The following is a 26,033-nucleotide window of genomic DNA, read 5'->3' as shown; positions in this document are numbered from 1 at the left end:
ACACAGATGTCACATTGCCAGTCAAGCCCTGACAGCCAGGTTTCACGTAGCCATAAGCAAATGCAGAGGTGGTCCCATCCAGCCCTAAAATGCCATACTTAACCTGACAGATTTTTTTTTACTTTGGGCTATGTGGCTTAGTCAAGTTTTTCCTCTTGGGAAGTGAGGATGAGCAAAGCATTGTTTATTTTGCACGACTGATTGCATTCCATTTACCTGTAGGTCTTTGGCAGGCAGAAATTATATTGCTAGTAGCATTTCAGAAGCTGGTAGTATAGCTGCCACGGAAAGAGACCACAAGAGCAGCATGTGCTAGAAGATCTGTAGAGAACAGGGGAAATGGCAGCATAGAGTCTTGCGAGAAGACTTTACTGTTGCTGCCAGAGCCCACATGTAGGGGCCTGGGGCATCTGGGCTCTCCTGCATTGCACTGCTGGAGCAATCTAGCATGAGTAATGTCAGCCCGTGCTCTGATCACACCTTTGTTTTGCTAAGTGAATGCCACTCCTCCCCATTACCTCACACGCTCCCCATTCAGGCTGCTTTGAGATAGAAGAACAACGAAAACTGGCAGAATCTGGGCATAGCTATTTCACCACAGCACTAGTCTGCCTAATTAATCCTTTGCTGTAGTTGGTGCTTGTCAACAGGAAGAGAGTAGAGAAAGTAAGTCGAGGTCAGGAAGTGAGTGTCAAGCCAGGGAAGCGGCAGAACTATCTTTCCGCATGATTCATCTTTTCCAACGGAAGGGGTGTAGGCCACACTCTCAGGGACAGAGCACCTGGAAAAATCTTTTCCATCTTGCAGCCTCTCTCCTCGATTCCCAATCACAATCCTTCTGTTCTCTAGACTGGAGATCAACAGCTAGGTTCCTAGAGGACACTGCTTGCCAGATGACTTGGCACAGCTGGTCTCCTTTCACCAGATTGCTGTACGTGCACATAGAAGAACTCAAGGATGATGAAAGGCTGACTTAAGTGCTGTTACCTACAAGCTCAGCTTAAAATTGTTTCAGGATGACACCCAGCAGAACAATAAAGTTACTTTTGAGAGGAAGATCTCCCTTTTATTTGCTTGATCACCAGAGCATCGAAGACAGGCCTGAAATTTAAGGAGGAAGTGAAAGAGCCAGTTTAGTTCTCCATTGAGTGACACCTGGGCCTCTGGCTGCCTGAGCTGGCAGCTTTTGCAATATGCCAGCCAAGTATGAATTCACTTTACAGACACGGGAGCTTCTGAAATAGCACTCTCACTTGTGACGTTCTCAGTCCCACCACTCTTCCTCACCAGGATCATATTGCACAGGTCAAGAGATCAAAGGTCTTGCACCCATGAACATCAAGCAATTCAGGCTGATGCAGACAGCACTAACCGCTAGCAAACACAAGGAATGACAAAGGTAGCACTTCTCAAATGTTCTTGAAGTGTGAGAAGTGATGGGATTAATATGGACAATTCAGATGCTGTACAACTCCTTTTTGCTCACAAGGAGTCCCACAGAGTGCAGCTAAATTTGGTGGGCTGTTCTATTACTAGCTTAGGCCAATGAAATATCTGCATTAAGTGCTTAAGAGTTCCAGACTGGGTGAAGTAGTAGAAAAACATGGTTCCTCACTCATATAATGACTAGATTACTTCACTTGACTTGCTTCTGATTAACAATTAATATACTTCAAAGTTCCTCCCAATAGAGGCACAACAGGAGCAAACATAGGGAGAACGAGGGGGAAGACTGGGGTGCTGGTACCTTTTCTGTGAGTTTTCTTTCTGTCAGCTGTAGACTTTCCTATAGCTGCTCATACCCTGAGTTGGGATGTGTTACTGTGTTCAGTTGCAGAGAATGATCAACTTCCACTTCCCTGCTGTAATCCAAAGTATATCCAGCATAATGTTACTGATCATAAGGATGAGCCAAGATCCATAGTGCTGACTCCTAATACGTTTTTGGACAGATTAAGCTAGCAGCTGCATTGCTTCTTTATATCTCCATCAAATTATGCCAGCTAGTATCTACATTCATTGGAACAGAGATGTATTGGTACATATTACCAGAGATAATATGATACTTGTTTTCTCTCTCCCAAATTAACTACTGGGACTTGAAACATCCTGCTCAGCCGTGCCAAATGTAACTTTCACATTGAGTAGACCACACAGACATTTTAACTTGGTCTGGAGCTTTTATTTCAAGGAGTAAAATTGTTTTCAGCATATTCACAAGAATAAATATAAAATTACTCTTTGGAGTTTGAGCCAGATAGTACTGGCAAGAAGATGAACTGTTACAAAAATATATCTCTATCCCACAGAGCCACTTATGTAGGATTCTCATTGAGAAATACTATTAAATAAAAAAATAAAACACTGAAAATAAAATGCTTGACCTATACTGATTGGATCACAAAACAATTGAAATTTTTAAGAGAACATAAATATTGTAAATATTAATAAAAATAACATTTAAATAGATGGGAAGCCACTGAGTCTGTCTAGATGAACAGAACACCATATGAAGCCATGGATTCTCCTACAGGGTGCCAACTTCCTTGTATTCACTGCTGTTCATTTGTCTCTTCTTGTTTCGGTACCTGGAAGTAGCAGAGAGAGGTGTTAGTTCTGGAAAGCCAGCCATCCTAAATGGCTTTCTGGGGAGTGAGATGGGGAAAGGAAGAAAAAAAACTATAACCTCCTTGTGCTTGTTTTAACTCTAGCAGCTAGGCTGTCTGCATTCATTTCTGGGCTCTAAGATGACTTGGATGCAGAGTCTCATTTCTCAGCTCTTCACTGAAGACTTCACATCTGCATTAAAGTCTTGCGGCAGGTAGTAGGTTTGTCTTTGAGAAATCCTGCTGGGCCCTTCCCTGCAATAGGGCCAAACACCCTAACAAACTAGGCCATCTTCTGTTTTGAGATGATGTTTCACAAAGTCTTCAGGTAGGGAAGAGGAGTTAAGGCAGTTACTGTCTAGCTATCAGATCTGCAAAGCCGAGCTTTCCCGCCTTGTGGGAAAAGAGCAGAGTTGTTCCACCTTCTTGGCTCTTTGACAGCAGCTTACAGTTAGAGTTATTAGCATGAAGACTGATTCTTGCTGCTTTCAGGTCTGTTAATGGAGAAGACTGCTGTCCTCTTTGGTAAGGCTGATAAGGAAATGCTAGTGATATGGCTTAGTCACCACAGTAATATGGCAGATAAGCAAGTTATCCAATATTCATCTAGTTGCTCTCCAGTTCCTGTTGACTAGGAAAATGGCATTACCAAGAGAAGGAACTAGTTTTCCTGTTCTGTATCTGTTCTTTCCTTTACCTCGAGATAGCTTGTCTGTTGTAGAGGGTAACAGATATAATCCTCCGACAGGGTCAAAGGATATCTGAGGGCAGTGTTCCCTAGGCATAGCATAATGCTTGGTTTGAGGTATGCTACACAGTACATTACTTTTTGCATCACTTCATTAAGTGCAGGCCAGCAGGCCTGCATATCAAACTGATCTCCATGCAATCAAGTGAGTGTGGATATCCCTGTCTAACTGGAGGTCCTCAGTGGACATCTTATTATGCACAACTGACTTGCCTTCCTGAGCCATGAAGAGAGACTCTTACCTTTTGCAGATATAATAGCTTGCAATAGAGACAGCGGTGAGGAAAAGCAGGATTAGGATTACTGTCAGTGCCACATACTCCTTACTGAGGGGCTGTCTGACAAGTTCTGAATGCACACATCGGACACCAGAGAAGCCTACATCGCACCTGAGCAGAAGAAAGGCAGAATTAGACACATTCCCAAAGTGTTATAATTTAGCACTTCTACAAAACTCCTGGGGGCATCCTACCCTCCGCTGGCCTGCTCTTTCCTGACAGACAAGCAACTTGAACTAGGATAATTGAAATCCATATGGTTCTTGAAACGGAAGTAAATCCTTCAAGTGAAGAATACACTTGAAAAAGCCTACGGGGTCTTTACTTCACAGGCTGAATCAAAGGAGAGATCTTGCTACTTTGTCCGAGTTCTCAGTCTTGCACTATTGTTAATACAGATGAAAAATAGGGGAGGTACATCAGAATGAGTGTCCTGTGTTTAAGCTGGGTTGAGGACTAATTTCAGGTGTCTAAGATTCGCACAAGTTTCACTGCAGCCAGCACATGGGCTTAATATCTGCCTAAATCCAGCTGAAGCCTCTTATAGATATACTCTTCCTGTTTAAGTCCTTGTGAAAATTTAAATCACATGCTGGATTGGTGTTCCAGGTAAACATCAGTATCAGTGAGGTCAAAACCAGATCATGTTTATGAGTTCATTTTAACAAGACACATTGCATCCTGTCCGTACCTGCAATAGTGTTCGTCCAAATCCACTATGTACACACACTGTCCATGGAAACAGTAGTCTTTCATTTCAGGCTTGCATCTGGTTATTCCAACTTGAGCCACACGCGGACTGTTCTCTGTCTGAACTGTAAACAGATTTGGTTAGCATCTCATCGGCTTTCTTCTGCCTTTCCATTTCCCAAACACTGCTTTACAAGTACAGCTAGCAGCCTAGATACCAGCAATTGTCCAATGCAGTAGACAATGCAACAGGCAAGCCTTTTGAACAGGGAGAGGATTTTCCTAAGCTACATTTACACTGACTCTCCAAGGAGTTTTACACAAGCTATTTCTGCTTTTACAGTAGTATTCTCATCTAAGACAGCTCTTCTGCCGAAGAAGCAATATTAAAGGAAATACAGGCTAAAAGATGATTGTTGTGCAACAACAGCAAGCACTTTGCAGGATGTTGGAAGTGTGGCTGAACTGTAACTTACTCTTACAGTGAAAGTCATTTCCTGGGGCACCTCAGTGAGGTTGCCAGCCCAAGGAAGACAGGAACCACAGGCTTGTTATTTGCAAAGAGAGCTGTAGAGTATCCTTACTTAGTGCTGTCGTGCAGTTGTCCATTTCACCAGGCGTGCATAATGGAATCACTGTTGTGCCCAGGACTGCTTGCAATACATAACCTACAAGAGAATAAAAAGAAGAGTCAAAACAAGATACTTGTTAAATGTAGCTCTGTATTCCAGCTGGTCTAGTCTTCAAGTTAATAAGAGAAGAGCAGAACCTTCTACCTTAATACAAAACCTAGTGTAAGCTGAAAAAAATATATATACATCTCAGATCTGCTGCCTCTCTCATATAAGGCAGAAATAAGGTCTGAAAAGAAATAAGAAATAAATAAGAAAAAAGAAATAAGAAATAAGGTCTGAAATAGAAACTCCAAACATACAACAGAGATGAAACAAACTCTGTGTCTATGACCACCTCTCAGATGTTCTGAGTAAGGCAAGGCAGGAATGGGCTTGGAGACGTTGCATAGGTCAACAAGAGAGGCAGAATTTGGTCCAACCCTGCCTATGTGGTTAGATCCCAACACAGATTCTAAATAGCCTGGCACAGTCCCCATGCAAGGGGCTCAGGGTCTCACAATTAGGTATGGCAATCTTCTATTCACAACAGAAGAGTTTTTGTGATCAAAAATCAAGAACTTGAATCAACAGCAGTCCTAGGGGAAATGATTTCCTAGGATTCAGCAAGTCAGTGTGGCTGGCAGCTCAGCACCCTGGGTCACAGCTGAGCCAGGCTCAGTGGCCCACCACTGGCTTTAGAGACTACAAACAGATCTGGGAAGGCTTTACACAAAAGCTGCTTGGCTTCAGCCCTCTAATGCTCTAACCAGTTTGAAAGGCTGGCCAGTTCCTGCACTAATACCCTCTCTTATCTGAGAGTTATTCAGCTAAACGTGCACTTGCCCAGATAGCTAACATGAGGTACTAAGCCCTTTACATGTAGTCACTGGGTCTCAGAGGCGCTGTCCAGTTTACAGATCCTGGGCCAATGTCACCCATCTCAACTCCAGGAGACAACAGCTACATTTCTTTCACTCCTAAACTGTTCATCATCAAGACCACTGCTCAGCAGGTTTGATAATGGGTACCAGTAATATTAGGGGTCTGTGCCATGCATGATGAGAAGTCTGTGCCCAAAGTGCCAGCTGCCTTACACTGGGGACCAAGGACTCTCCTTCTCTGAGAATTTAGTTTCTAAAGTATATTGATGTTTTTCAGGTTGTGTGAGACCCTACACAGGCACAGTTTTCAGACATTCCGCTCACTAAATGAGCATTTCCAAACAGGATTTCAAGCTAGTCACAAGTATTTCTAGCTTTATGGCTACCCTATGATGAAAAGTTAATGTTTGCTCCAGCTGGCCATGAAATCCACTTGGCTAACACTCCTGCTGTGGTCACAAACTAACCTGCTCATGAACTGTTTAGTCATCAGCCTCATTCCACTGAAGTCTGTAATTTGTGTCTTTGGGCTGTTTGCCTCTCTTAACTTGTCAGGTCATGCATGCCTAATGGAGGGAGTGTGCCTTCATAATTTCTTTATCACTCTAATTCAACTCTAGTTATTAGAAAGTTTCATTATATCTCAGTGTTAAATCTAGTAGTGATTTATGGATTTTCTGCAGCTCATCCATTTCTGGATAATTAGTAAGACTTCCTTTAAAGTTTATTTCAGTTAGATGTAAGAATGGCAAGAATATCATTCTTAAAGGGACACATTTTATTTTTTAAGCACAATTCCTTTCCCTTCCCTTCCCTTCCTCTGCACCACATTTCTTGCAAAGCTAATAACTCAAACTTCTGTCGAGCTTTAGAAAAAAGGACAAAGCCTAGGTTTGCCAAAGTGAGAACCATGGTAACACAGCAATGATACAAGAATTTTGACCTGTAGAAGAAGACCGTAAATGAGACATCTACTTCTGTTTGGATGACTCAGCAAGATCTGCCTTTCACTGAGATGGGGCAGAACCAGCAAGTTTACTTTCAGGGTGGGATTTTTCACAGCACTTTGCATTCACTATAGATTCTGCCAGGAGCAGCAATTAATGCACTTCAGTAAAGCCAGTTTGAATCTCATGAAGGAAAGTTAAAGTGCTTGATGGATAAGGCCATCATCTAACGGACCTTTACAGTTCATTTACTGCTCTACAGCTTCAGGCTTTAAGCTTTGGTCAGGGACCTGGTACCCCAACTGACATGAGGCAAAGCAGATTCGCTGAGTTGGTTCCTCCTCCCAGGAACTAGAAGGGCATTTCAGGAGTGCTCCGCTGAGCAAGAGGCTCCCCGAGCAGCTTGGTGAGCAGCTGTAGGATAGGACAGCTCTGACACATTGAGGAACATGGCATTTTTGCAAGAAGGATATTGGAATTCTGACACGCATGAGTCAGTCACCTGAGGCTCCCTCCTGTTCCCTACATACTGCTGCTGTCACCTCTGTTGATAGGCTATGGCAGAATTTGATCTGGGGCCAACACAACTATAACAAACAGAAATCAAGCCAAAATATGCTAGATGTTTCGGAGACATCCAATCCTGTTGTTCTTTATTAAGTAGATGGAAGAAGATAAATGAAGATCTCTTTTGATACCTTGGTTTTGGCCTGCCACCCTCTTTGATCTGAATGTAATTTGAGCAGTTATTCTCTAGTCTCAAGTTCTTAGTTCAAGAGATATTAGAACGTGGCTTTTACATTTAAGAAACTCAAGGCCAGACACATGTAAGAGGTCAGCTTTTATGTTTGCTCCATAAAGAAGGACCAGCTTCCAACTGAACCTGTCCTTAGAGAGGAAATGCCGGAACTCAAGACACTTCTACAGGACAGATTAGAATACACCACCTCATACAAGGTAGAAGATTTTCCCCATTCCACCCATGCATGCTTGATAGGCTCCTTCGACTGCAGACACACAGGCCAAATACACTAAGCCTAAGAGTGCAGGTGTGGATATTTGCTGACATCCAAAAGTGTTTTCTGCATTCGGGCAAAGTTCTTCCTGTTCTGCACTGTTATATTTTGCCCTTTCCCCCATGCACGTATTTCTCTGACGTCAGTGGGAGGGGGATCCTGTGGAAGGATAAGGGATCCACACTCTGGAACGGCAAGGAGAGCCTTTCCTTACATGGTTATCAAGCGATGTGTATCAAACACGGAACCTGAGAGAGGTAGTTACATTTCTATTCCTTCACTGTTCACTAAGCAAACACTCTACAGAGTACGAGATAACAGCAACGAGATGGTGGATATTTGTTAATGCCTCACAGGAATGCAAATTCTACACTTACTGCTATACTGCCAGAATGCAAGTGCAATACTGTGTCTGGCATTACGGGAAGGCTAACACTGACAGCAGCAGCTGCTTTACTGGAATAGTAATGTTACTATTTACTGGGTCTTTTACACAAGATAGAAGAAAAATAAGGGACAACACTGGTTGTCTTAGCTTCCTGCAGCCATCATCAGAGAACTCATCATCAGAGTTCAGCCATTCAAAGTCAGCTACTGTTTCCAATTACAGAAAGAGTGTGAAGAATGAAGGATGAGAGATGCATACATGATGTATGTAACTGAGAACTAGTCCCCTGGCAAATTTTACACCAACTTAAAGGCCAATTTGGGAGTTTTGTTGTAATCTGAGAGATCTCGGGTCCCATCATCATTTGAATTGGCTTTCCCTTTCCTTTTCCCTTTCCCTAAGATCACTAGTCATATACTAGTTTACCTGAGGAAGAATCCCTGGTGCCAGTTTGCATTTGGCATCTCTGTGGTCCCTCCACTATGGAGGTAGCACCTACACTTCTAACTTCAGTTGTACTTCCAAAGCAATGCCAAGTGCAGAAGTGTCCAGGTGACATTGTGCCTGGTGAATCTCAGCTGATTTTAACTAAGTGTGGATCTCCATCACATAATTGTGATGGACATGCCAGGACATGCCTGACTGGCATCACTGCTATCATCACTTAACTTTAGTGCATCACCTTCAATATCTCTCCATTACTAACCTCCTTAGCTAGCCATACAATAAACCACAGAAGTTTGCAGGCCATCTCAGACAAAGCAAGCACTTCTGGCAATACAAAGGGTGGGTGGGTGGTTCTGTTCTAGATCAGGATCACAGAAATGTAGAGTTGCCTGGAAAAGCCTCACTAATAGCTCACTTTTATTTGGGATTTGTCTGTGCACTAGCTCTCTTGTTCATATCAACCACAGCATCTCTGGAGTTCAGGTCATCCATGTAGGACGAGCATGTTTTCTACAAAAGGGGAAGTGGTCATTCAAGGTAATTTTAACTGCCTCAGATCACAGCTCCTCATCCTTCCACTTTGGATGTAACACCTAACTTCTGCTTGATGTTTCAGGCAGGATGTACCTACTGTCTGGCTCCTTGATTATGCCAAGCAAAGCAGAGGCTTGACACTCCTGTTCGTGAGATGAGACATACAACAGGCTGCTCTTCTCCCCCATGTGAAAGGAGATGCTATTAGTCCTTTCTACCACTTCTCCCAATCATTTTGTGGTCTCTGCCTGTTTAACCTATTCTCTAACTGGAGACACCAGAAGCGAGGACACTGAAAGAAGATCAGATCAGTTACCTTCAGGGCAACAGGACAGAAATGTCTATACATGTTTCTAGAAAGAATATCCAGGTTTCCCCATCTCGCATTTTGTAATCATAACTTCAGAATTGCAGACTTGAAGTCATGGAGGCCCACAGCCAGGCAAGGTCAACTCTAAGGTAGTCCTGAAAACACCAGCCTGTCCTGAAAGACTAAGGTTCTGGTATTGCTGTGGACCTGCAGATCACCTTGGGTATTGTGCCAGGACATATCCTTAAGTAGAGACATAGAGATAATTATGTAGTATGTGTACTCAGTCATCTCAGTACTGTTTCCACCCCTATGGAGACTTCCACATCAGTTATCCTATTCACAACACTACCACTGTTCCTACGCCTGAATCGGGCTACTTTCCATGGCATGCATGGGGGCTAGCTCCACAGCAGAGGGGGGAGAGGTCCCTACACCACAGAAGCAGAAACTCATTGTTGTTAGTGCCCAGATATGTCAGCCACTGAACAATTCCTTATCTCCAGGCTCAGCAACCTTTGTGTTCAGCCCACTTGCTATTGGTCAGAACACACTTGACAGAGGAAGCCACAGCTGACAGCTCCCAGTGTGTTTGGGGATCCAAGGCCTGTCTTCCCCATTTAAGCAGCTTTAAAGCAACTGCTTAGACATGAGGACCAGTTCTTGCCCAAGGCTTCCTTACTAATCTGCGGAAGAAGCAGGATCTGGGTTTGGCTCCATCACTCCCACATCCTCCCAATGCCCTGCACAGTGCTACAGCTCCTCGGGCTGAGTGACAGCTCTCTTTCCCCACTGCCTTTCTGCTGTGCAGCCCTCAAGCCCAGGATACCCAGGATATGAAGCTGACAATGAGTTTCACCTCAGTTAGGTTTCAGCCATTCAGTGGTGAACCTCTTAAGTCCAACATAATACTAGCTAGAATCTTCCCTGCTTCTGCCAAGAGCACTTGGTTCTGTTAAGACTACTGACTTGAGAGGGAAAGGAAGTCAGGCACTTATACCACTATGTATGAGGCCATCTAGTTATGACTAATCTATCCCTTGCTATTAAATTTTATGCCTGCCCCGGAAATAAATAAATCCATACTCAAATCCACTAAGCCCTACCAGTTCCTTTCAGTGCCAACTTTGTGCAAGTATGTCTGAGTCACAGGCTACAAGATGTTTAACTCACTGACCCTCAAAATAAGCTGCTGTACAGTGACTGACCCATAAGCTATTACAGAAATACCCAGCCAAGATGAAAGGCAGGAACTCTTGCTGAAGTGGGCTTAGCAGATAAGGGAACATCTGTCCCAAGAGAGGGCTTGGCAACAGTTTCCTCATGGACTGAGCCTCTGAGCCAAGCACTGCAGATGTGAGAATACATCTTGTCATTACAATAGCCCATGTCAGTGCTCCAGGACCAGCCTTGGCTCACATGCTCCCTGCCACACAGTTTAAGTCACCTCAAAGAGGCAGGTAGCAGCAATCACTGTGTGCCATTACCAGCATCCAGCAGAGGTGCAAGGCAAGGATCAGTCATTGCTTCACAGAGTATTTAAGCTCCAGGCTTAACAATACCTGTGTACATTTCAGACTTTCAGGCAGCCTATATTGATGCAATAAAGTAACACACTCCCAGTGAGCAGGTGGAGAAGTGTCAAGTGAAGAGAGGCCATGACCTATTTTGCTTCCAGAAGGAAGTATCCACTGCTGTGGGGATTTACCTGCTGAGCTCACCCATAGCATGGTCTGGGTGAAAGCTGCACTGGACTATAGACAAAACAGGACAATATGACAGAGAACAAATCCTGCTGCCTTGACCAAACAGTGCTGCTGGAGAGGAGCAGCTATTCATTTTCATTCACTTAAGGGTCAAGCCTGAACACTGAACAAGCAATGGCATGTCCTATTGTTGCACAGCAATCTGAGAACGAAACCCAGGAGCTCTGTTCCTCCTGTCATACAGCCGTCCAGGTACACCCATTGCTGCCCATGCCTTCATGTCAAAGAAGAAATGCGTCACCTTCACCTGAAGGCAAGCTTAACCCTCCCTTTTGCAGAAGGCTTTTCAGCAAGAACTGAGTGCCCCAGCCCCATGAGTTGGGCTCTGCCTGCACCCTGCACTGCCCCATCAGCTGCCGCATCCCACCCTGTCCCAGGCAGGCAGTGGTGCCAGGAGGCCCCGGGAGGTCCCAGCAGGGACCTGCTGCCTCCCTGTGCGGTGCCACTGCCCCGCGGCGGCATGAAGCCGCAGCGCCCACGGGGGCACCACGGCGGCACTCACCGAGGAAGAGCAGAAGGCTGCGAGCCTGCATGCAGCTGGAGTCCATGGTCCCCGCGGCGAGGAGTAGGAGGAGGAGGAAAAGAGGGAGGGAGCGAGGGAGCGAGCGAGGAGGCACCGGGCTGCGGCGGGGGCGGCTGCGGCGCTGTGGCGACGGGTGCCGGGTGCCGAGCGCCGTCGCGGCCCTTTATGGGCCGCCGGGAGAGGCGGGGCGGCGCCCGGCGGTGATGAAACCCCGGGTCGGGGCAGGTGCCCGGCGCCGGCCTCGCCGCTCCCTGCCCGCCGCTCCCGGGCACCAGCCCTGCCGCCCCCGGCCGGGCCGGGCCGGCCTCGGCCCCCCGACGAGGGCGACCCCCGCACCCCTCCTCCCTGTACCAGGCTGCCAAGGGCCCGCCTGGGCCTCAGTGCCGGACACTGGGCACTGGGTGCCTGGCACAAAGCGGGGGCCGGGCAGGGGGACGGGGATGGGGACAAATTCCTTTCCAAGGCCTGCGGCTGTTGGCTGCCCCCCTCCCCCCCCCCCCGCCCTGGGAGCACGTGCTTTTATTTTTGTTTTGGCAAACACTGCTGCAAATATCATTCGTGGCCATAAAATTACCTGTCCGTTGAAAGGAATCCAACCGTGGCACTTACACCCGGGACTTCCTGGGGCCGTGGATTCCCATGACTGACTGCACAGCGTCGGCAGCGTTGGCTTCTGTTTGCCCTAAACCCATCGGCGCCAGGTGTAATGGTGTGAGACTTCGACGCGAGCGGGGTCCACCCTGCTGCGGCTCTCTGTGGGAAGTGCTGTGGGGCTGTCATGTGGCCGTGAACGCTGCTTGCACGTAAACCGAGGTCTAAAAAAGACCTGCAAACGTGCTGCCCTTTCTAATCTCCCATCTCCTGACATTTCTAAAGTGATCCTCGCGAGGCACAAGCATCTTGGTGCCAGGAACCTCAGTACTAGGGGCTGAAATGGTCGATTAAGTTCCAGCACAGGCCGCAGGAATGCACCTCATCCAGAGACCTTGACCTGCAGTGACAGCCTCAAGGTCAGGGGGTGCTAAAGCCTCCTTGCCCCTTCCATGCTTGGCATCATCACAGCCCAGTAGCACGGCCAGTTATTAGTACTAACAGTTCCTTTTGTTGCCTAGGCATTAGTCTGCTTATTCCCACTGCATGCTTCTATTCCTTTCATGCACCTTGCTGAAACCAGTGTGCTGTGTGACTGCATTAGGCAAGGCCTTCTCCTGCCCTGGCTTCTATCCCATAATCTGGTATTTGAGGGATACCACCACCCCCAAACCCCTACTTTAGGAATTTGCCGGAAACAGAAAAAAAAAAAAAAAAAAAAAAAACCTCCTATCTGAACAAGTTGCTCAAAACCAGTGGCTATTTCTTATCCCTTTAAAGCAAAAAAAACCCCCACTGCTTTACCTTTTCCTATCATCAGAAAAGGCAAGGAGATATACCCAATTTATTGCAGAACTGATAAGCCTATCTTGCTGTGTAAGGAATGCGAGTATTGGCGAAGTGTAGTTTAATAGTTGATGACTCAAGTATTCATAGCTTCTCCATTTTATAAGGGGCTATCGATACAAAAAGATTAACTATGAAAGATACTGCAGAATATGATAGTTTACAGTCTAACATATTTTCATGTTCAGATTCCTGGTCCAAGGTAATAAATACATTAACTCAGGGAGTTTTGAAACAGATATGGTACTTACAAATCATACTCCATCTTATTTCAGAGAAGTTTCTTAGGCAAAAAGGTCCTACAAAAGTGCAGTGATCCTGAAAAAATGGAAAAAGCAGTGTTACTATGGGATTATATGTCAACACAATCTGTTAATTACCAAATTGGTATGAGAATTGGCAAGATCGGCACAATAAAGACCAGCGTGCCAGTAGCGTTATAAGTTGATATTCTGCAAATAATGATACAGCCTGAATCTTTTTCCAAATCCCCTTTTTGTTCTTCCTTTAGCATTAGGGCCCTGGCTTACCCCCATATAACCCTGTTGCTGCTTTAATGTTAGCAGATGGTAGCTTTTCTGATGTCATATGACTGTGTTGCTTCTCTCTTTGGGCTGATCTCCCTTTTTAAGAACTTTATCACCTGCTTTTTCAGGAATCACAGTGGGCAAAGAAAGGAACTGCAATGATTAGTGATGCATTTCTCTACATGGGGATTTTTCAGGATGCCTCAAAAGCAGCATCACTACAGCACTTCTACACACTTACGACATCATAACAATTTTCACCCTTAAATTCCTACCTGATTTATCCTCTGAAAGAAAGCATTTAATTACAGTCTTGTACCGATATCCAGACACCATGTAACTCCTGACACAGTTGGATCAATTCATTGGAATTTCCTCTGTTAGATTTTAAATATGTGGAAAGCAATTATCATAAAAACATCTTTGCTTCATCTTTGTGTGATTTTCTTCCTCTCACAGCATGTCATACCTCAGCAGGCATCCCCACGTACAGATTTCACCATCCTTTCTCTATCCTCCACATGGAGCTTGCCTCTTTGAACAAGGCTGATACACATTTTAAGAGCCAATTTTCCAAGTGGCTATTTATAATGAGTAGTACCTTCCTGCACCGCTGGATTCATAGTAAGTCAGATTCATTGCATCCCACAGGTCTGAGTATAGAGTGACATGTCTGTACAATGCTGAAAGGTAGCACTCATTGGGCAATAGAGCATCATGGGTGTATTTCTGCCAGTGGCCTGAATTTTAGCTGGGGTAAAGTGGCACACCCAAGTGAAGCTAATGATGGATCTATACCAGTTAGCGTCAGACCAGCCTGTAGCCCCCAGAATGCTTTGACATTTCAGGATCTTTTTTACAGTGTGTGATGAAGATATTTGCATACAGCTTAAGAATTTGTGCAGAAGACTTGCTGTTATTAATTTCAGATGGTTTAATGACCATCTTTAAAGAAAACCTCTATTTAAAATATAAATAGCCTCAACTCAGGTCCATTTAGTGCTTAAATCCCTCTTAATATCACAAGTATTTCTCTTTGTTTTTTTCAGACAGCAGCAGATTCAAAGTAGTGAAAATTTCAAGGTTACTGACTGAAGTTTGTCTATTAGCTTATCTGTCAATGATATGCTAATCATATGAACAAAATACCGTTTCCAACTTAGGAAGGAAAATACAGGTCAAATGTACACTCTTCTATGCTTGAGAAGACTTTTCCTCACAGTGATTTCCCGTGAAAGACTACAGCTGCATTCATAGTAATGAACTGTCACTTTATGTATGCCTTAACTAAATCTATCAAAGACAGGTGTCTACTACTTACTTTAGCTGCTTTCTGTAGGACTCGTATCTAGTTTTACATGTTGCCATTTTGAGTATGGATTTTCAATTTTTTGTCCATTAAGAATGGCATCTATTTTCAAAATGAACCTCTTTTTGTTAGGAAGTATTTTTGAAAATGCACAAAATCATTCCTAGTGTTTCAATGAAGGACTGGACTTCTTCACACAAATAGGTAACAAAAAGTAACCTGGAAAACCAACCAGCATTTTTCAAACAGCATGAATACATACTTCAGGACATGTGTAAGTCAAATTTTCGTTTGCAAGTTTTCACTGCAATGTATCAGACATTCTCAGAAGTTCTCTTGAAAGATGGATAGACTAAGTGGAGCAATACATTAGGCAACATTTTTATTTGCATTACGGAAGATCAGTATTACGTACGAAAATCTTAAATGGCGAAGAGCACAGGACTTGCATGTGACCACAAATTAGTCTGGAGGGAATGGAATAAGGAAACACCTCGTGCGGAACTTATGCCGCACAGAGGTCAGCTTCAAATCTGCCACATATGAGAGGTATGAATTAGGCCCAATGTTCTTAAACAGCCAGGCTTTACTGTAAACTATGAGATTTCAAAATGCTGCCCCAAGGCTCAAAGTGGCTGACCTCTTCCTGTAAATGAAGAGTAAAGACCAAACTATTCAACAACACAGATCTTTTGCTGTTTAAAAAACAAAACAAAACAAAAAAACCCCACCAAAATGCACTGATTTCTTAGCCAACTCATTGGCTCAGTATTAACCAGAAATTCAAATGGAAAAGGAGCAAATTCCCCAAATGGGAATGAAAAGGCAGACAAATCTTCCAGTTCATGCTACATTGCTGCCTACAGGGCAGTTTTAAAGCTTCATTCTGCTGGCTGGTATGAAATTTCCATTACTCTCCCCTGGGCAACTCCTCAATGGCCCAACACATCTTGCTGGCATGAAGAGCTTTGTAATGCTCAGCTGGTGTTTTCCCTTTCCTAATTACACCTTGGTGCTCCATGAGGAATGATTTCTCAGCCTCCAAGGGGTTTTGTACCTTTTCGATTTGTTCAGACTTTCCTTGGCTTCTGCCTTTTCCTACTGCTTAATGAACCTCTGCAAACTTTTTATTTGTACTCTGGTAAAGGGACAAAAAACTAAGTCCCTCCTATATCATTGCCTGTATGTCTAGCAATTGCCTCCCCTTTCTCCAAATGATTCATTTGTTAAGACGAGAGGGAGCAGAGTGGAAGAAAAATGGCTTTCCCCATAGCAGATAGCAGATAGCAAGTAAAGCTGGAAAAAACACCTGTCCTTTAACTGTCAGTTCATCAATACATCTTTGGACTTCATAAATTAATCTCCTCAACAGTATTTTGCATTAAGTCGAGATTGCATTGGCTAAAATGGCCTTCCATAAACGTGGCCACATGCTTTCTCTTGACTACATTTCTCCAAGAGGATATATTTTAACCACAGGAAGATATAACCACATGCAGATATAATGATGACTGCCCTCTGTGAAGGTTCATCATGCATACAGCTGGGTGCAGCATTTAGACTCCCTGACAGGTGGCCAATATAACCACCAGAGCTGGAGAGTCTAGACAGCCCTGTTCTCAGAGCAGATCCCCCAGAAGTAAGATGCATGGAGCTGACTGATTTGAGCAGGTATTAAGCTGTGGTCCATTCAGGTGTTTTCACCTTTCTCCAGTCTCAAAACTCTAATTTAGTACCTGCTTACAGTAAGCATACTCAGAGTCCTCCAGAGTTCCTGTGCTTTGCCTACAGTCTGGGAAGAAGCAGCATCAAGCTATGTCTTGTCCTGTGCTCCTGGTCCTATACTGCCTATGAGACTTCAGCCTGCCACAGACTCCACATTTTGGCCTCTGACTCAGACTGTCATCTTCATACTGGCCACGCACTGCTACCAGGACAGTGCAGCAGGAGCTGGGGCACCTTCGACATGAGGAATGTGTCATTGGGGATGATGGAGTAAACAACAATTCACTTGAAACCAGCTTAGCTAACACACGTTCCAGAAACAGAATCTAGGAAAAAGTTACAGGTCCACATTGTATTTGTTTGGCCTGGTAACTAGTGCTAGGCACAGGAGCAGATGCAGTTAGTGGAATTCCCCCATCCACTAGCATCATGGGACACTCCTATTGCTATTATAATTACTGTTAATCCTTACTATTACTGTAGTCACCCCCCTAAAAAAAAAAAAAAAGCAGTCAAGATTGGGCCTTTATTGTGCTAGCTGTTGTGATGCAGCAGTGATGAGACAGTCTGCTCCAGGGAACCTATAAACATGGGTGCTCAACTCATTACTACAGTCATATTTCACATTAGGACACGGGTCCACAATGAAGCTCCCCCACAACTTGAGCAAAAGTAGACTGTGGTACTCCCTTGGGCTGAGCTTTGCATTAGGTAGGAGCCAGTCCATTCATATCACGCTCACACTTTACTGAAATTCAACTAGAAAGATAGAGTAGCTGATTGGTAATACTTTGGGGTTGCAACACATAGTAAGATGTTTCCACTCTATTTTTGCTGTGTGGGCCCAACCTTCTTCTATAGTATTCTCTACTCTTTGGTTCCTAGTGAACTCAGTATTACCAACTCTTGAGAGCCAACTACGAGTCACATGGTGTGCAGAAACCTCCAGGGTTTGGTTTGGGAATGAACAAGAGTATCCTGAAATCTTCTGTTGGTCACCTTACCCTCCCATCCATGGTCTGAACATCATCTGTAATATCCAGCCTACCTAGAGAGACAGTCATAGACTGAAGAAAGGAATGAGTTAGTCCGGTCATGGGCTAGGTACCAGCATGGACCTGCAGGAAAATACTGCAGGCATCTGTGGAGCTGAAAAGGGCAGAGGTATTTCCATGACATGTGGAAACCATCTGCCTGAGATTTTTCCTCCCACCCTTTGCAGATGTGGCTGCTGCCAGGCACCAGAAAAGGAGACAGACCCCAATTTTCTGGTCGGAGCTGGTTGCCCCACAATCAGTCTTGGAAGTGCAATCTAGATTCCTCCTCAGGTAAAAAGACACTGCATGTTTGCTCTGTTCTCTTAGCAAAAAGTTGAAGGCTTCTCCAAGGGCTGAGGGAGCAAAGACCTAGGTCTACGCCACAGGTTCCCACCTCTCCACCCATGGGTAGGGAGGGTGCCGGTAGCTTGTTGTGTGCGTGGGAGATGGGAGGAGAGGAATCTGTAACGTCAACTGAAAGCCCTGAGGGTGAGATGCCTATAGCTGGTCAGCTGACTGTGACACTTCCATGGATAACTCCTTTGTGTGGCATCTACAGACCTGCCCCCTCTGCCAGGCTGCTTCCTGCAGCCTGATGCTATTTAAGAGATGCAAGAGAATTCCTTTATGATTCTCAGAGTGCACAGGTGTAAATGGAGTGGGTCAGGACAAAGGCCAGGGCTGGGTTTAATTAGATTAGTGTTGGCTATTAAATTAAGAACATCACAAACCTATGGTTGACAGTTCTTAACACTCCTGCAGCCAGGAAATGCAGGGAATGCCCTTTATACATGAAAAAGAAGGCTGTGGATAAGGCTATGGTAATTTCAATGTGAACTGAAGCTAAGGCTGAAATGCCATGTGTGATATGTATTGGGAAAGGAGTGAGGAAAAATGGAATCTACTCAGGGAAACATTAGCTAAAGTTGCCTAACCCAAGTTAGACCCCTGAATCTAACTCCTAAATAACAACAGCCCCTCTAAGGACTTCTGCAGAAAATAGGAATCCCTGAAGACCAATTTTTACAAAAGAGCCAAAAGAGAGGTTTCATATTAGATGCCAAAGATGAGAGACATTTGGCCACTGACTTGATGCATGCTTGTGGCAGAGTTCACCCCTTCATACACATCACACTCATGTTCCAGACCAACACCAGGATTAATCTATCCTGCCCAGCTAAGCATACAAGCAACCTGAGATCAGAACCAAACCCCAAAGTTATCACAGGAGTTGGCTTGTACTCAGGGGAAATGTGTCAGAAATGACACATGCAGAACACAGTCCGACTCTTTTGCCTCTATCCCAGCTTCTGATCCTTCCCCCCTTTTTCTTCTCGTAATGTTCCTGTTCATGGAGTATGAGAGAGATTTCCCAGAAAGGCTGCTGTATACAAAGCTAATTGCCCATCTTTCCAAATCAACCATTTTCAAAGGGCACACTTGAAAGGAGGTCTTTATGGAAGTCTGTTTATTTTCTCTTCTAGAGCATTCTTATGCAATGCACTGCACATTGCAGCACGCATTTGATTACATTGGGGCAGTTTTGATTACCGTATGCATTAACTATGTCACATATCATCAGAGTTGCTGACTGCACTGCAAATGTTGGAATTGTATTTTACGTAGCTCTAAATAACATTGAGACCTTTGGGTAATGGCTTTCAATTGTTTACATGTTTTTTTGTAAACAGGATATTAACAATTTGTAAATATCCTGTTGCAGACCCATCAGCTGTGGATTTGCAAGCTCAGAAGACACCAGTTTGATATATGCCCATCTGTAATAAGTCTACTAAAACTTCACTGGTAACGTTGCACAACTGTTACTGACCACAACAGTTGCCTCTAATTGTACGTACCAGTGCTTCTAGTTCATAACTTGTACAGATTGGTTCTGGAGTCAGGACATCTCTAAAGCATTTCCTGGGGAACTATAAATCAAAGAAATAATACATTACTGTTATCAACATTTTCCATAGGCTTGCATTGTACAATTCTCAGCATTCTCCTAGAGAGTAAGAGAATTGCACTGCTCTGAGTTCCCTTTGCTTCATTTTACTCATTTTTTTAATTTTAATAGAAATTTCTCCTCTAGATTAATGAAGATGGTGACACATGCATGCACACATGCAGACACACATACAAAGAAGTATCTGTCTCTAAAAAATTCTTGGATCTTCTTTTAGTATTGCAGAATAGATGTTTTGATGGTCAATAACAAGGTAACTGCCCATAAATCTATAAATTTTATGAAGTAAATTTAAAAGTATATTTCAAGAAAAGTGTTAACACAACTCTTGTCTCATCGCTCAATCTCAGCAGAGCTAAAAAGAGAGGCAGAAAGTTTCTTTTGAACTAAATACTGTATTAAAAGCAATGCACACCTACCCCTGATTTGTGACATGTTTTTAAAAGAGGTGGCTAGCTCTGTGGAATGGAGGAGTTGCCTTCATGCAGAGGGAAACTCCAGTTTGGAAGGTAACAGAAAAACTGTTATAAGAACTCTTGGTGGGGGCACACTAGAAGCCCAAAGTTGTGTCACTCCTAATCCACGCATGAATAACCCAATGCTGGGAGTGCAGAGGCAAAGTAGTCTGACAGTGTGTTCTTAGGTCCGAAATAAGTGCCTTAAGGAACTATAACTCCAGGCTGTGCTAGCACATGCATTCAGGAGATAGAGCTGGCTCAACAGGAACCTTATATACCACTTGGCCAGGTGAGGGAGTCCTTGTAAGAACATGCATCATTGTGGTCTCCAGAGGTGATGCATGTAAAAGAGCAGATTTTGTCTCAGCTACTTGGTGCTCTCTGAAGTTATAGCTATTTCTTACCAAATCTTTGGGGTCTCTGCATTACACAGCTCCTAACACTGTCCCTTTGGACTTTAATGCTTCTGTGAGAGTAAGCAGATTGCCCTAGCTCCTATACTGTTTTTTCATGTAGCTGTGCTAGCACAACTGAACCCCTGACCAGAAAATCTCTATGGCTCCTCATCAGACTTGCCCACAGAGATGCTCGTTCAACCTACATGCTGTGGAAGAGGCTGTCTCTCTGAGCTAGTCCAGGTTATTGTCCTTGTTTAAGATAGTTGTAAAGGTAAAGAGGGCATAGCTTACTACGTTAGTCCCTTTAGCAGACTATGACAGCCCCCTAACTATAGTTTTGTCCCTGAATACTGGCTGTATTGTCTTCTGAGCCTTGCCACTTCTTCTTTGGGATCATTCCTCTGATGCCGCACACAGTTCTGTAGCAATTCTTGTCAGCTACTAGCTAGGGCCACTGAAAACAAATCATTCTTTTCCCCTTGCTCCCACTAGATGCTGAATAGCTCATCTTCCAGCCACATCTTTGTCAACAGCACATTCCCATCCTCTCCCACTTCCCAATTCCAAACCCAGATATAGTTGTGACCATCATTGCTTTCTCCGATTCCAATCCTGAACAGCAGCTAAGGAGAACTATAGTCCATAAAATCAAAATTACTTAACAGAAAGCACACACTGGCACCTGGTGGTCTTGTGCTGATTTTTTTCCCCAATGGTCATTGGTCTTGGAAAAGTTTTTTTTTCTTTTTTTTTCCTCCTTCCTTCTTCAAATGGTCCTAGTATATATCAGACAAAGGGATTGGACTTGTAAGTAATATTCTTGCTTATCCTGAACAAAAATCCAGGCAGACTGAGACAAGATCTCCTACATTTCATGGCATCCCTATTCTGTATCTCCTCCCCTCCCTACACATACTTCCCACTTTGCCATACTTTGGTAAAAGCATATGAGTCACATGCTGTGTCACAGGGAAAGAAAAGCTAGAACATTTGTCTCATTTTACTCTATTTCCCAGAATAACTTCGGAGGTGGTGGTGTCACGAAAGTCTTCTTAGAACAGAACCTCATTTACTTCTCCTCTGCTACTATGCCAGTTGCCTGGGCAAGAGGAGTGGGAGAGAAGGAGGAAGATGGCTCTGACATGTTCTGAGCCACTGAGAGCAGATTTTGCTCTGGTCGTAAGAGCAGCCTTGGATGCACCAGTGCAGTGGTACAGGCAGTTCTGGTGTCATTCCTGCTGCCACCACAAGTGGGAAATGTTGGGCCCACTTCTCCCATCTCTTAAGTAACAGCACATGAACATAGACTACTGCATCTAAATAAGGAGTTAATTGCAAACAAAATGAATACAAGTTTTGAAATTTAAAATAGAAAGGAAAAAGCAGTAGTGTAAAGTCCTGATGCTACCTGTTATAAGGCATGTCATTGTAATTGCACTATGAACTCAGCTGGACTTCACAGGGAATATTTCCAGATTGCCTTGCAGATAAAGCACAAGGAAACTGTGTCACTTACACCCACTACAAGCATATCTACAGGTAAGGAATGAGATAGCTAAATGCCCTTGGGGAGATATGAGAAGCATTTAAAGCATAAAAATTGCTTACCTTTCCCTCATCAGGTAGATAGGTAAACACAAAAGTCTCTGTTCAATAATGCCTAAAAGTCTGGTGCAAGCTCTAAGAATCGAACAAAATTAAGGCTTACGGCCAGCCATGGCCTGAGCATATGCAAACCTAGTGACAGAACATTCCCAAGCAGCTCAAAATGAGCGGCTCCAGAGCACTGCACAAGTCTAGAGAGGTCATGAGAAAAGCGAGTGCGCGAGGGCCAAGTCTCACGCTTCTGTGCTGGACACAGAGGCCTGAAAGTTTCACAAGGGCATTCTCTGCCTACCAGGAGCTGCGCTGTGTTCAGACTTTCAGTCACGTGGCTGCTGGGAGACACTGCTCACCACACGCTAAGAGAGGGTGGGAGCAATTTGCTTTACTGTTCCTGCCAAAAGCCTCTATTAATGTATGTTGTGAAAGCTCCAGAGAAGCAAAACATTCCTAAAACCACTTTATTAATTTTAATAACACCCTGAAACTCCCCCCAAGTTGTTTATGGATGGCGGGGTTGAGGGAGGCAAGTAGCAAAGGCAGAGACAGAGAAGCATTCCCTCTCTCTGCAGTGTGAAGGGCCAGGAAATCTCAGTGCAATTTCTGCTGGCTGCTGAAATGCTGGCTGCTTCCCTGACAGTCCATGCTGAGGGAGGAGCTGGTTTTAGATCTACTGATGCCAAGCATAACATAAGAACAAAACACTGTTTTACCTATGAACTGCCTTCACAGTCTTCAATATACTTACCTCCATGGCATCCCTGTAGCTACTTTGCTATTCTCTGATTGGGAACTGAGGCACATTCAGTGTATGTAACTTACCCAATGCACACGCTGGAGCAGAGACTTGTACCTGTGCCCCCCTGTGATCCAGACTGCTGCCCTTCTCATAGATCACTTCCTCTGTGTCCGTGAGTCAGACACGGACTGCCCCCTACACTCCTTTTCCTGGTGCTACAACTCAGATTCATGCTGTAGGAAAATGAACATTTAAAACTGACCAATAAGAGATATTTATAAGCAGTAAATACATCTGGCCATTATATCCAAATGTGACAACCACTCTGTCCCTTACAGCTATTCACTCTTCAAGTTGGGACATGTTGGATGCTGCGCACAGTGGTCTCAGAGAATCAAGCCACACTTTTTTCCCCTTTGCTGCTTGTCCCACTTGTAGCACAGGCAAAGCATCTTGTAGCTCAGATCTCATACCCAAGTAGCTTCTTGCCTTACAAAAGCAACATGGAATTTAGAAGGTCCACAGTTTGCGAAGGACCCACTTTTGAGCTTAGGCTTCTGAAATATGAGGCCTCCTGAAGCAGATGCAAATTTCTTTTGTACTAATACCTTGCGATGAGCAAAAACCTATGCCTGGATTTCTTTGGAAGTTACCTGTGTTAAACCACATGGAGTTGTAATTTTGTATTACTTCTATTAAGTTATCACTCTGCACACTGTATAGGGCCATAATCCCTGGGGGAATTTAACATGTGAAAATGACCGGACTAAAGATTTAATGTAGAATATGAGAAATTCTCTGAATCACCAACTTCTGCTCCATCTGGAGACAGAAGAGGTGCTACCTTGGCAGTCAGCAGCATCACTGGTAACGCTGATGCACAGGTAACTGAAGTTATTAGTCAGAACCAACCTCTGAAGGCTTTTCCACATACACTAAGAAACTTCACACTGCCTGGGATTTTCAGGTCTCTGTGCCTTCCGTTCAACATCATCAAGTTCCTGTGCTCCTGTGCTATTTTACCCTTGATCTTGTACTACAACATTTACACATATGATGACAGAAATTCTGCATACTGGACTTGGCCAAGCCCCCACACAAGCACCAAAGGCTGTAGCCTCTCTAACCCACATACTGGATTCTTTAGGCTATGGTATCCCAAGAGCTGTTCTGCACACAGGCCCTGGTCTTGCCTCTTTTTGCCTGCAGACCTGCCTCTGCTCTCTGCAGACCTCCACACTCCCAGAATTCACAGAGGGCAAACAGACATGAGCCTGATTCTCTCTCAAGCCAGTGGGTTTTATAAGTTCTTTCAAGGATAATAGGATGTTTTCTGCAGGGTTTTCTTCACATATACCAATATGCAGGGACTTGAGCTCTATGTTAACACAGAGATTTTTGTGAGAAATAAAAGACAAACTTGCTGTTCAAAATTTCCAAAACCTCTGACACCTAAGTCAGAGCCTCAGCTCTGCAACAGCACAAGGCAGGGCATGCATATTAAAATTACACATTTTCTATCATAAATACAAGGTGCCTCTGTCAATGTCTGACTATGTATTTCCATGTCAGCTAGCAATAAAGCACAGAAAATATCTCCTGGCCTAAAAGGAATTGTACCTGTATGGTAGCAGACATGTAAAGTTCCTTTTGGTGGCGTATTCTATTTCATTTTCTTTTTTTTTTGGTTGCTGTAAGCATTGCTCCAGAGCACTGTTTCAAACAGCAGTATCAGCATTCATGAAAACACACAAGTTAACGTCTGAAGACCAAACTGTTGCTATTGAAGGTTTTTAGAACAGTTAGCAAATAACAACAAAAAAATGCACATTTTACAACAAACATATGCAAATCCTTTCATGACAAAGGCAATTTGGCTCATGACTTTGTAATATTTTCTTTCAATATAAATAGATACAGTACAGAGAAGCTGGAATTCACTTGCATTATGGATAGTGTATGCAATCTCCAGCAATCCTATGCTAAGCATGACAAACATACCTAAGTGACGGACAGCAGGTATGAAAATCCTATGAAAGTACACAAAATCTAAATCCCACTATCTTCAGATAGTATTCCATATCATTATTCAAAACTAGCAACATTAATTCTGCTATAATTTCGTCTGCATGGACAGGAGTGGCAGAATCGCCCTGAGCACAACAGATGCTCCCAGGGTTCTTCTCTGTCACAGGAACCATAAGCCACTTGCACTCTGCTCCAAAGCTTAATGAAGTTGATAGAAAAATGTCCAGGATTTCAGCAGGCTCTGTCCAGACTATGTCCATATATAGTCAAATAGCCTTGAGTTCTCTCCCCCACCAGAGGCTTTTTAAGCTTTTAATAATATTAGAACAGAGTATGTTTACATTTATAATTTGCTGTTACTGAATAGCATATGGCCTGCACTTCCTATCTTGCTCTCATGGTGGTACATACTCGAAAATCAAATGGGAACTTCTAAGAATCCCATGGCACTCAAAAACATACAAATATCCAAATATCCTATGACTCAGATGGTACAAGTAACCAAAGCTTGTATCCACCGAAGTCAACGAAGGTTTTACTATACTCTGTATCAGAGCTTGGAGTTAGGCCAGAGCTAAGTGGGATCTCTATGGTTAATTATCTTAAAAAGCCTTCTGTGTATACATTAAATAACTATGTTTCACAAATGCTTAATGGTTTAAAAACCAAGCAAACTAAACCCATGCAGAATTTTCCTAAATACCTTTCTCAAGACTTACCAAGCTGCAGTTCAATATGGCACCTGACTTAGAAGAGTGTGCTGGAGTAGCTTAGAGTGGTATCCCACACTGGGACATCTCCTTCTGCTTAAATGAACTGAGAAGAGGTGAAATGATTGTGAATGCCCCACAGGTTAACAGAAGAAGAAAGCAAGAACCGCAAGCTCTGACTCTCCTCCCCACTCTGTGAAACCTCTCAGGGCTTCCTACCAGTGGAGTAAAACTCTGCCCTTGGCAGAGCTCAGGACCAGGACAAAACTACGCCTTGCACTCTTCCCCCTACTACCTCTTCAAGGGAACCACTTGCACAGAGAAGGGATTTTCCTTGTGTATCCAG

General features: G+C 43.9%; 1 protein-coding gene across 5 annotated transcripts in view; it reads right to left on the bottom strand.

Moving 5' to 3' along the window:
- Positions 1-2,160: 2,160 nt before the first annotated feature.
- Positions 2,161-26,033, bottom strand: part of EREG (epiregulin) — a 30,277-nt gene continuing 6,404 nt past the window's right edge. The window contains exons 1-7 of one of the 5 annotated variants that reach the window (XR_009958337.1): positions 21,291-21,733; positions 13,437-13,503; positions 4,907-4,990; positions 4,324-4,447; positions 3,597-3,743; positions 2,687-2,928; positions 2,517-2,588 (exon numbers count right to left, since the gene is read on the bottom strand). Coding sequence is in view for 2 of the 5 variants with exons in the window: in XM_062575057.1 (XP_062431041.1) it covers positions 2,528-2,588; positions 3,597-3,743; positions 4,324-4,447; positions 4,907-4,990; positions 13,437-13,443 (423 nt within the window). In the remaining 3 variants the exon portion in view is untranslated. The other 4 variants (XR_009958336.1, XR_009958335.1, XM_062575057.1 and 1 more) reach the window with 4 other exon arrangements.

Source organism: Rhea pennata, chromosome 4, assembly GCF_028389875.1.
Source record: "Rhea pennata isolate bPtePen1 chromosome 4, bPtePen1.pri, whole genome shotgun sequence".
Lineage (NCBI taxonomy): Eukaryota > Metazoa > Chordata > Aves > Rheiformes > Rheidae > Rhea > Rhea pennata.
Note: the sequence above shows the minus strand (reverse complement) of the source record. Positions and strands in the feature narration are given on the sequence as shown.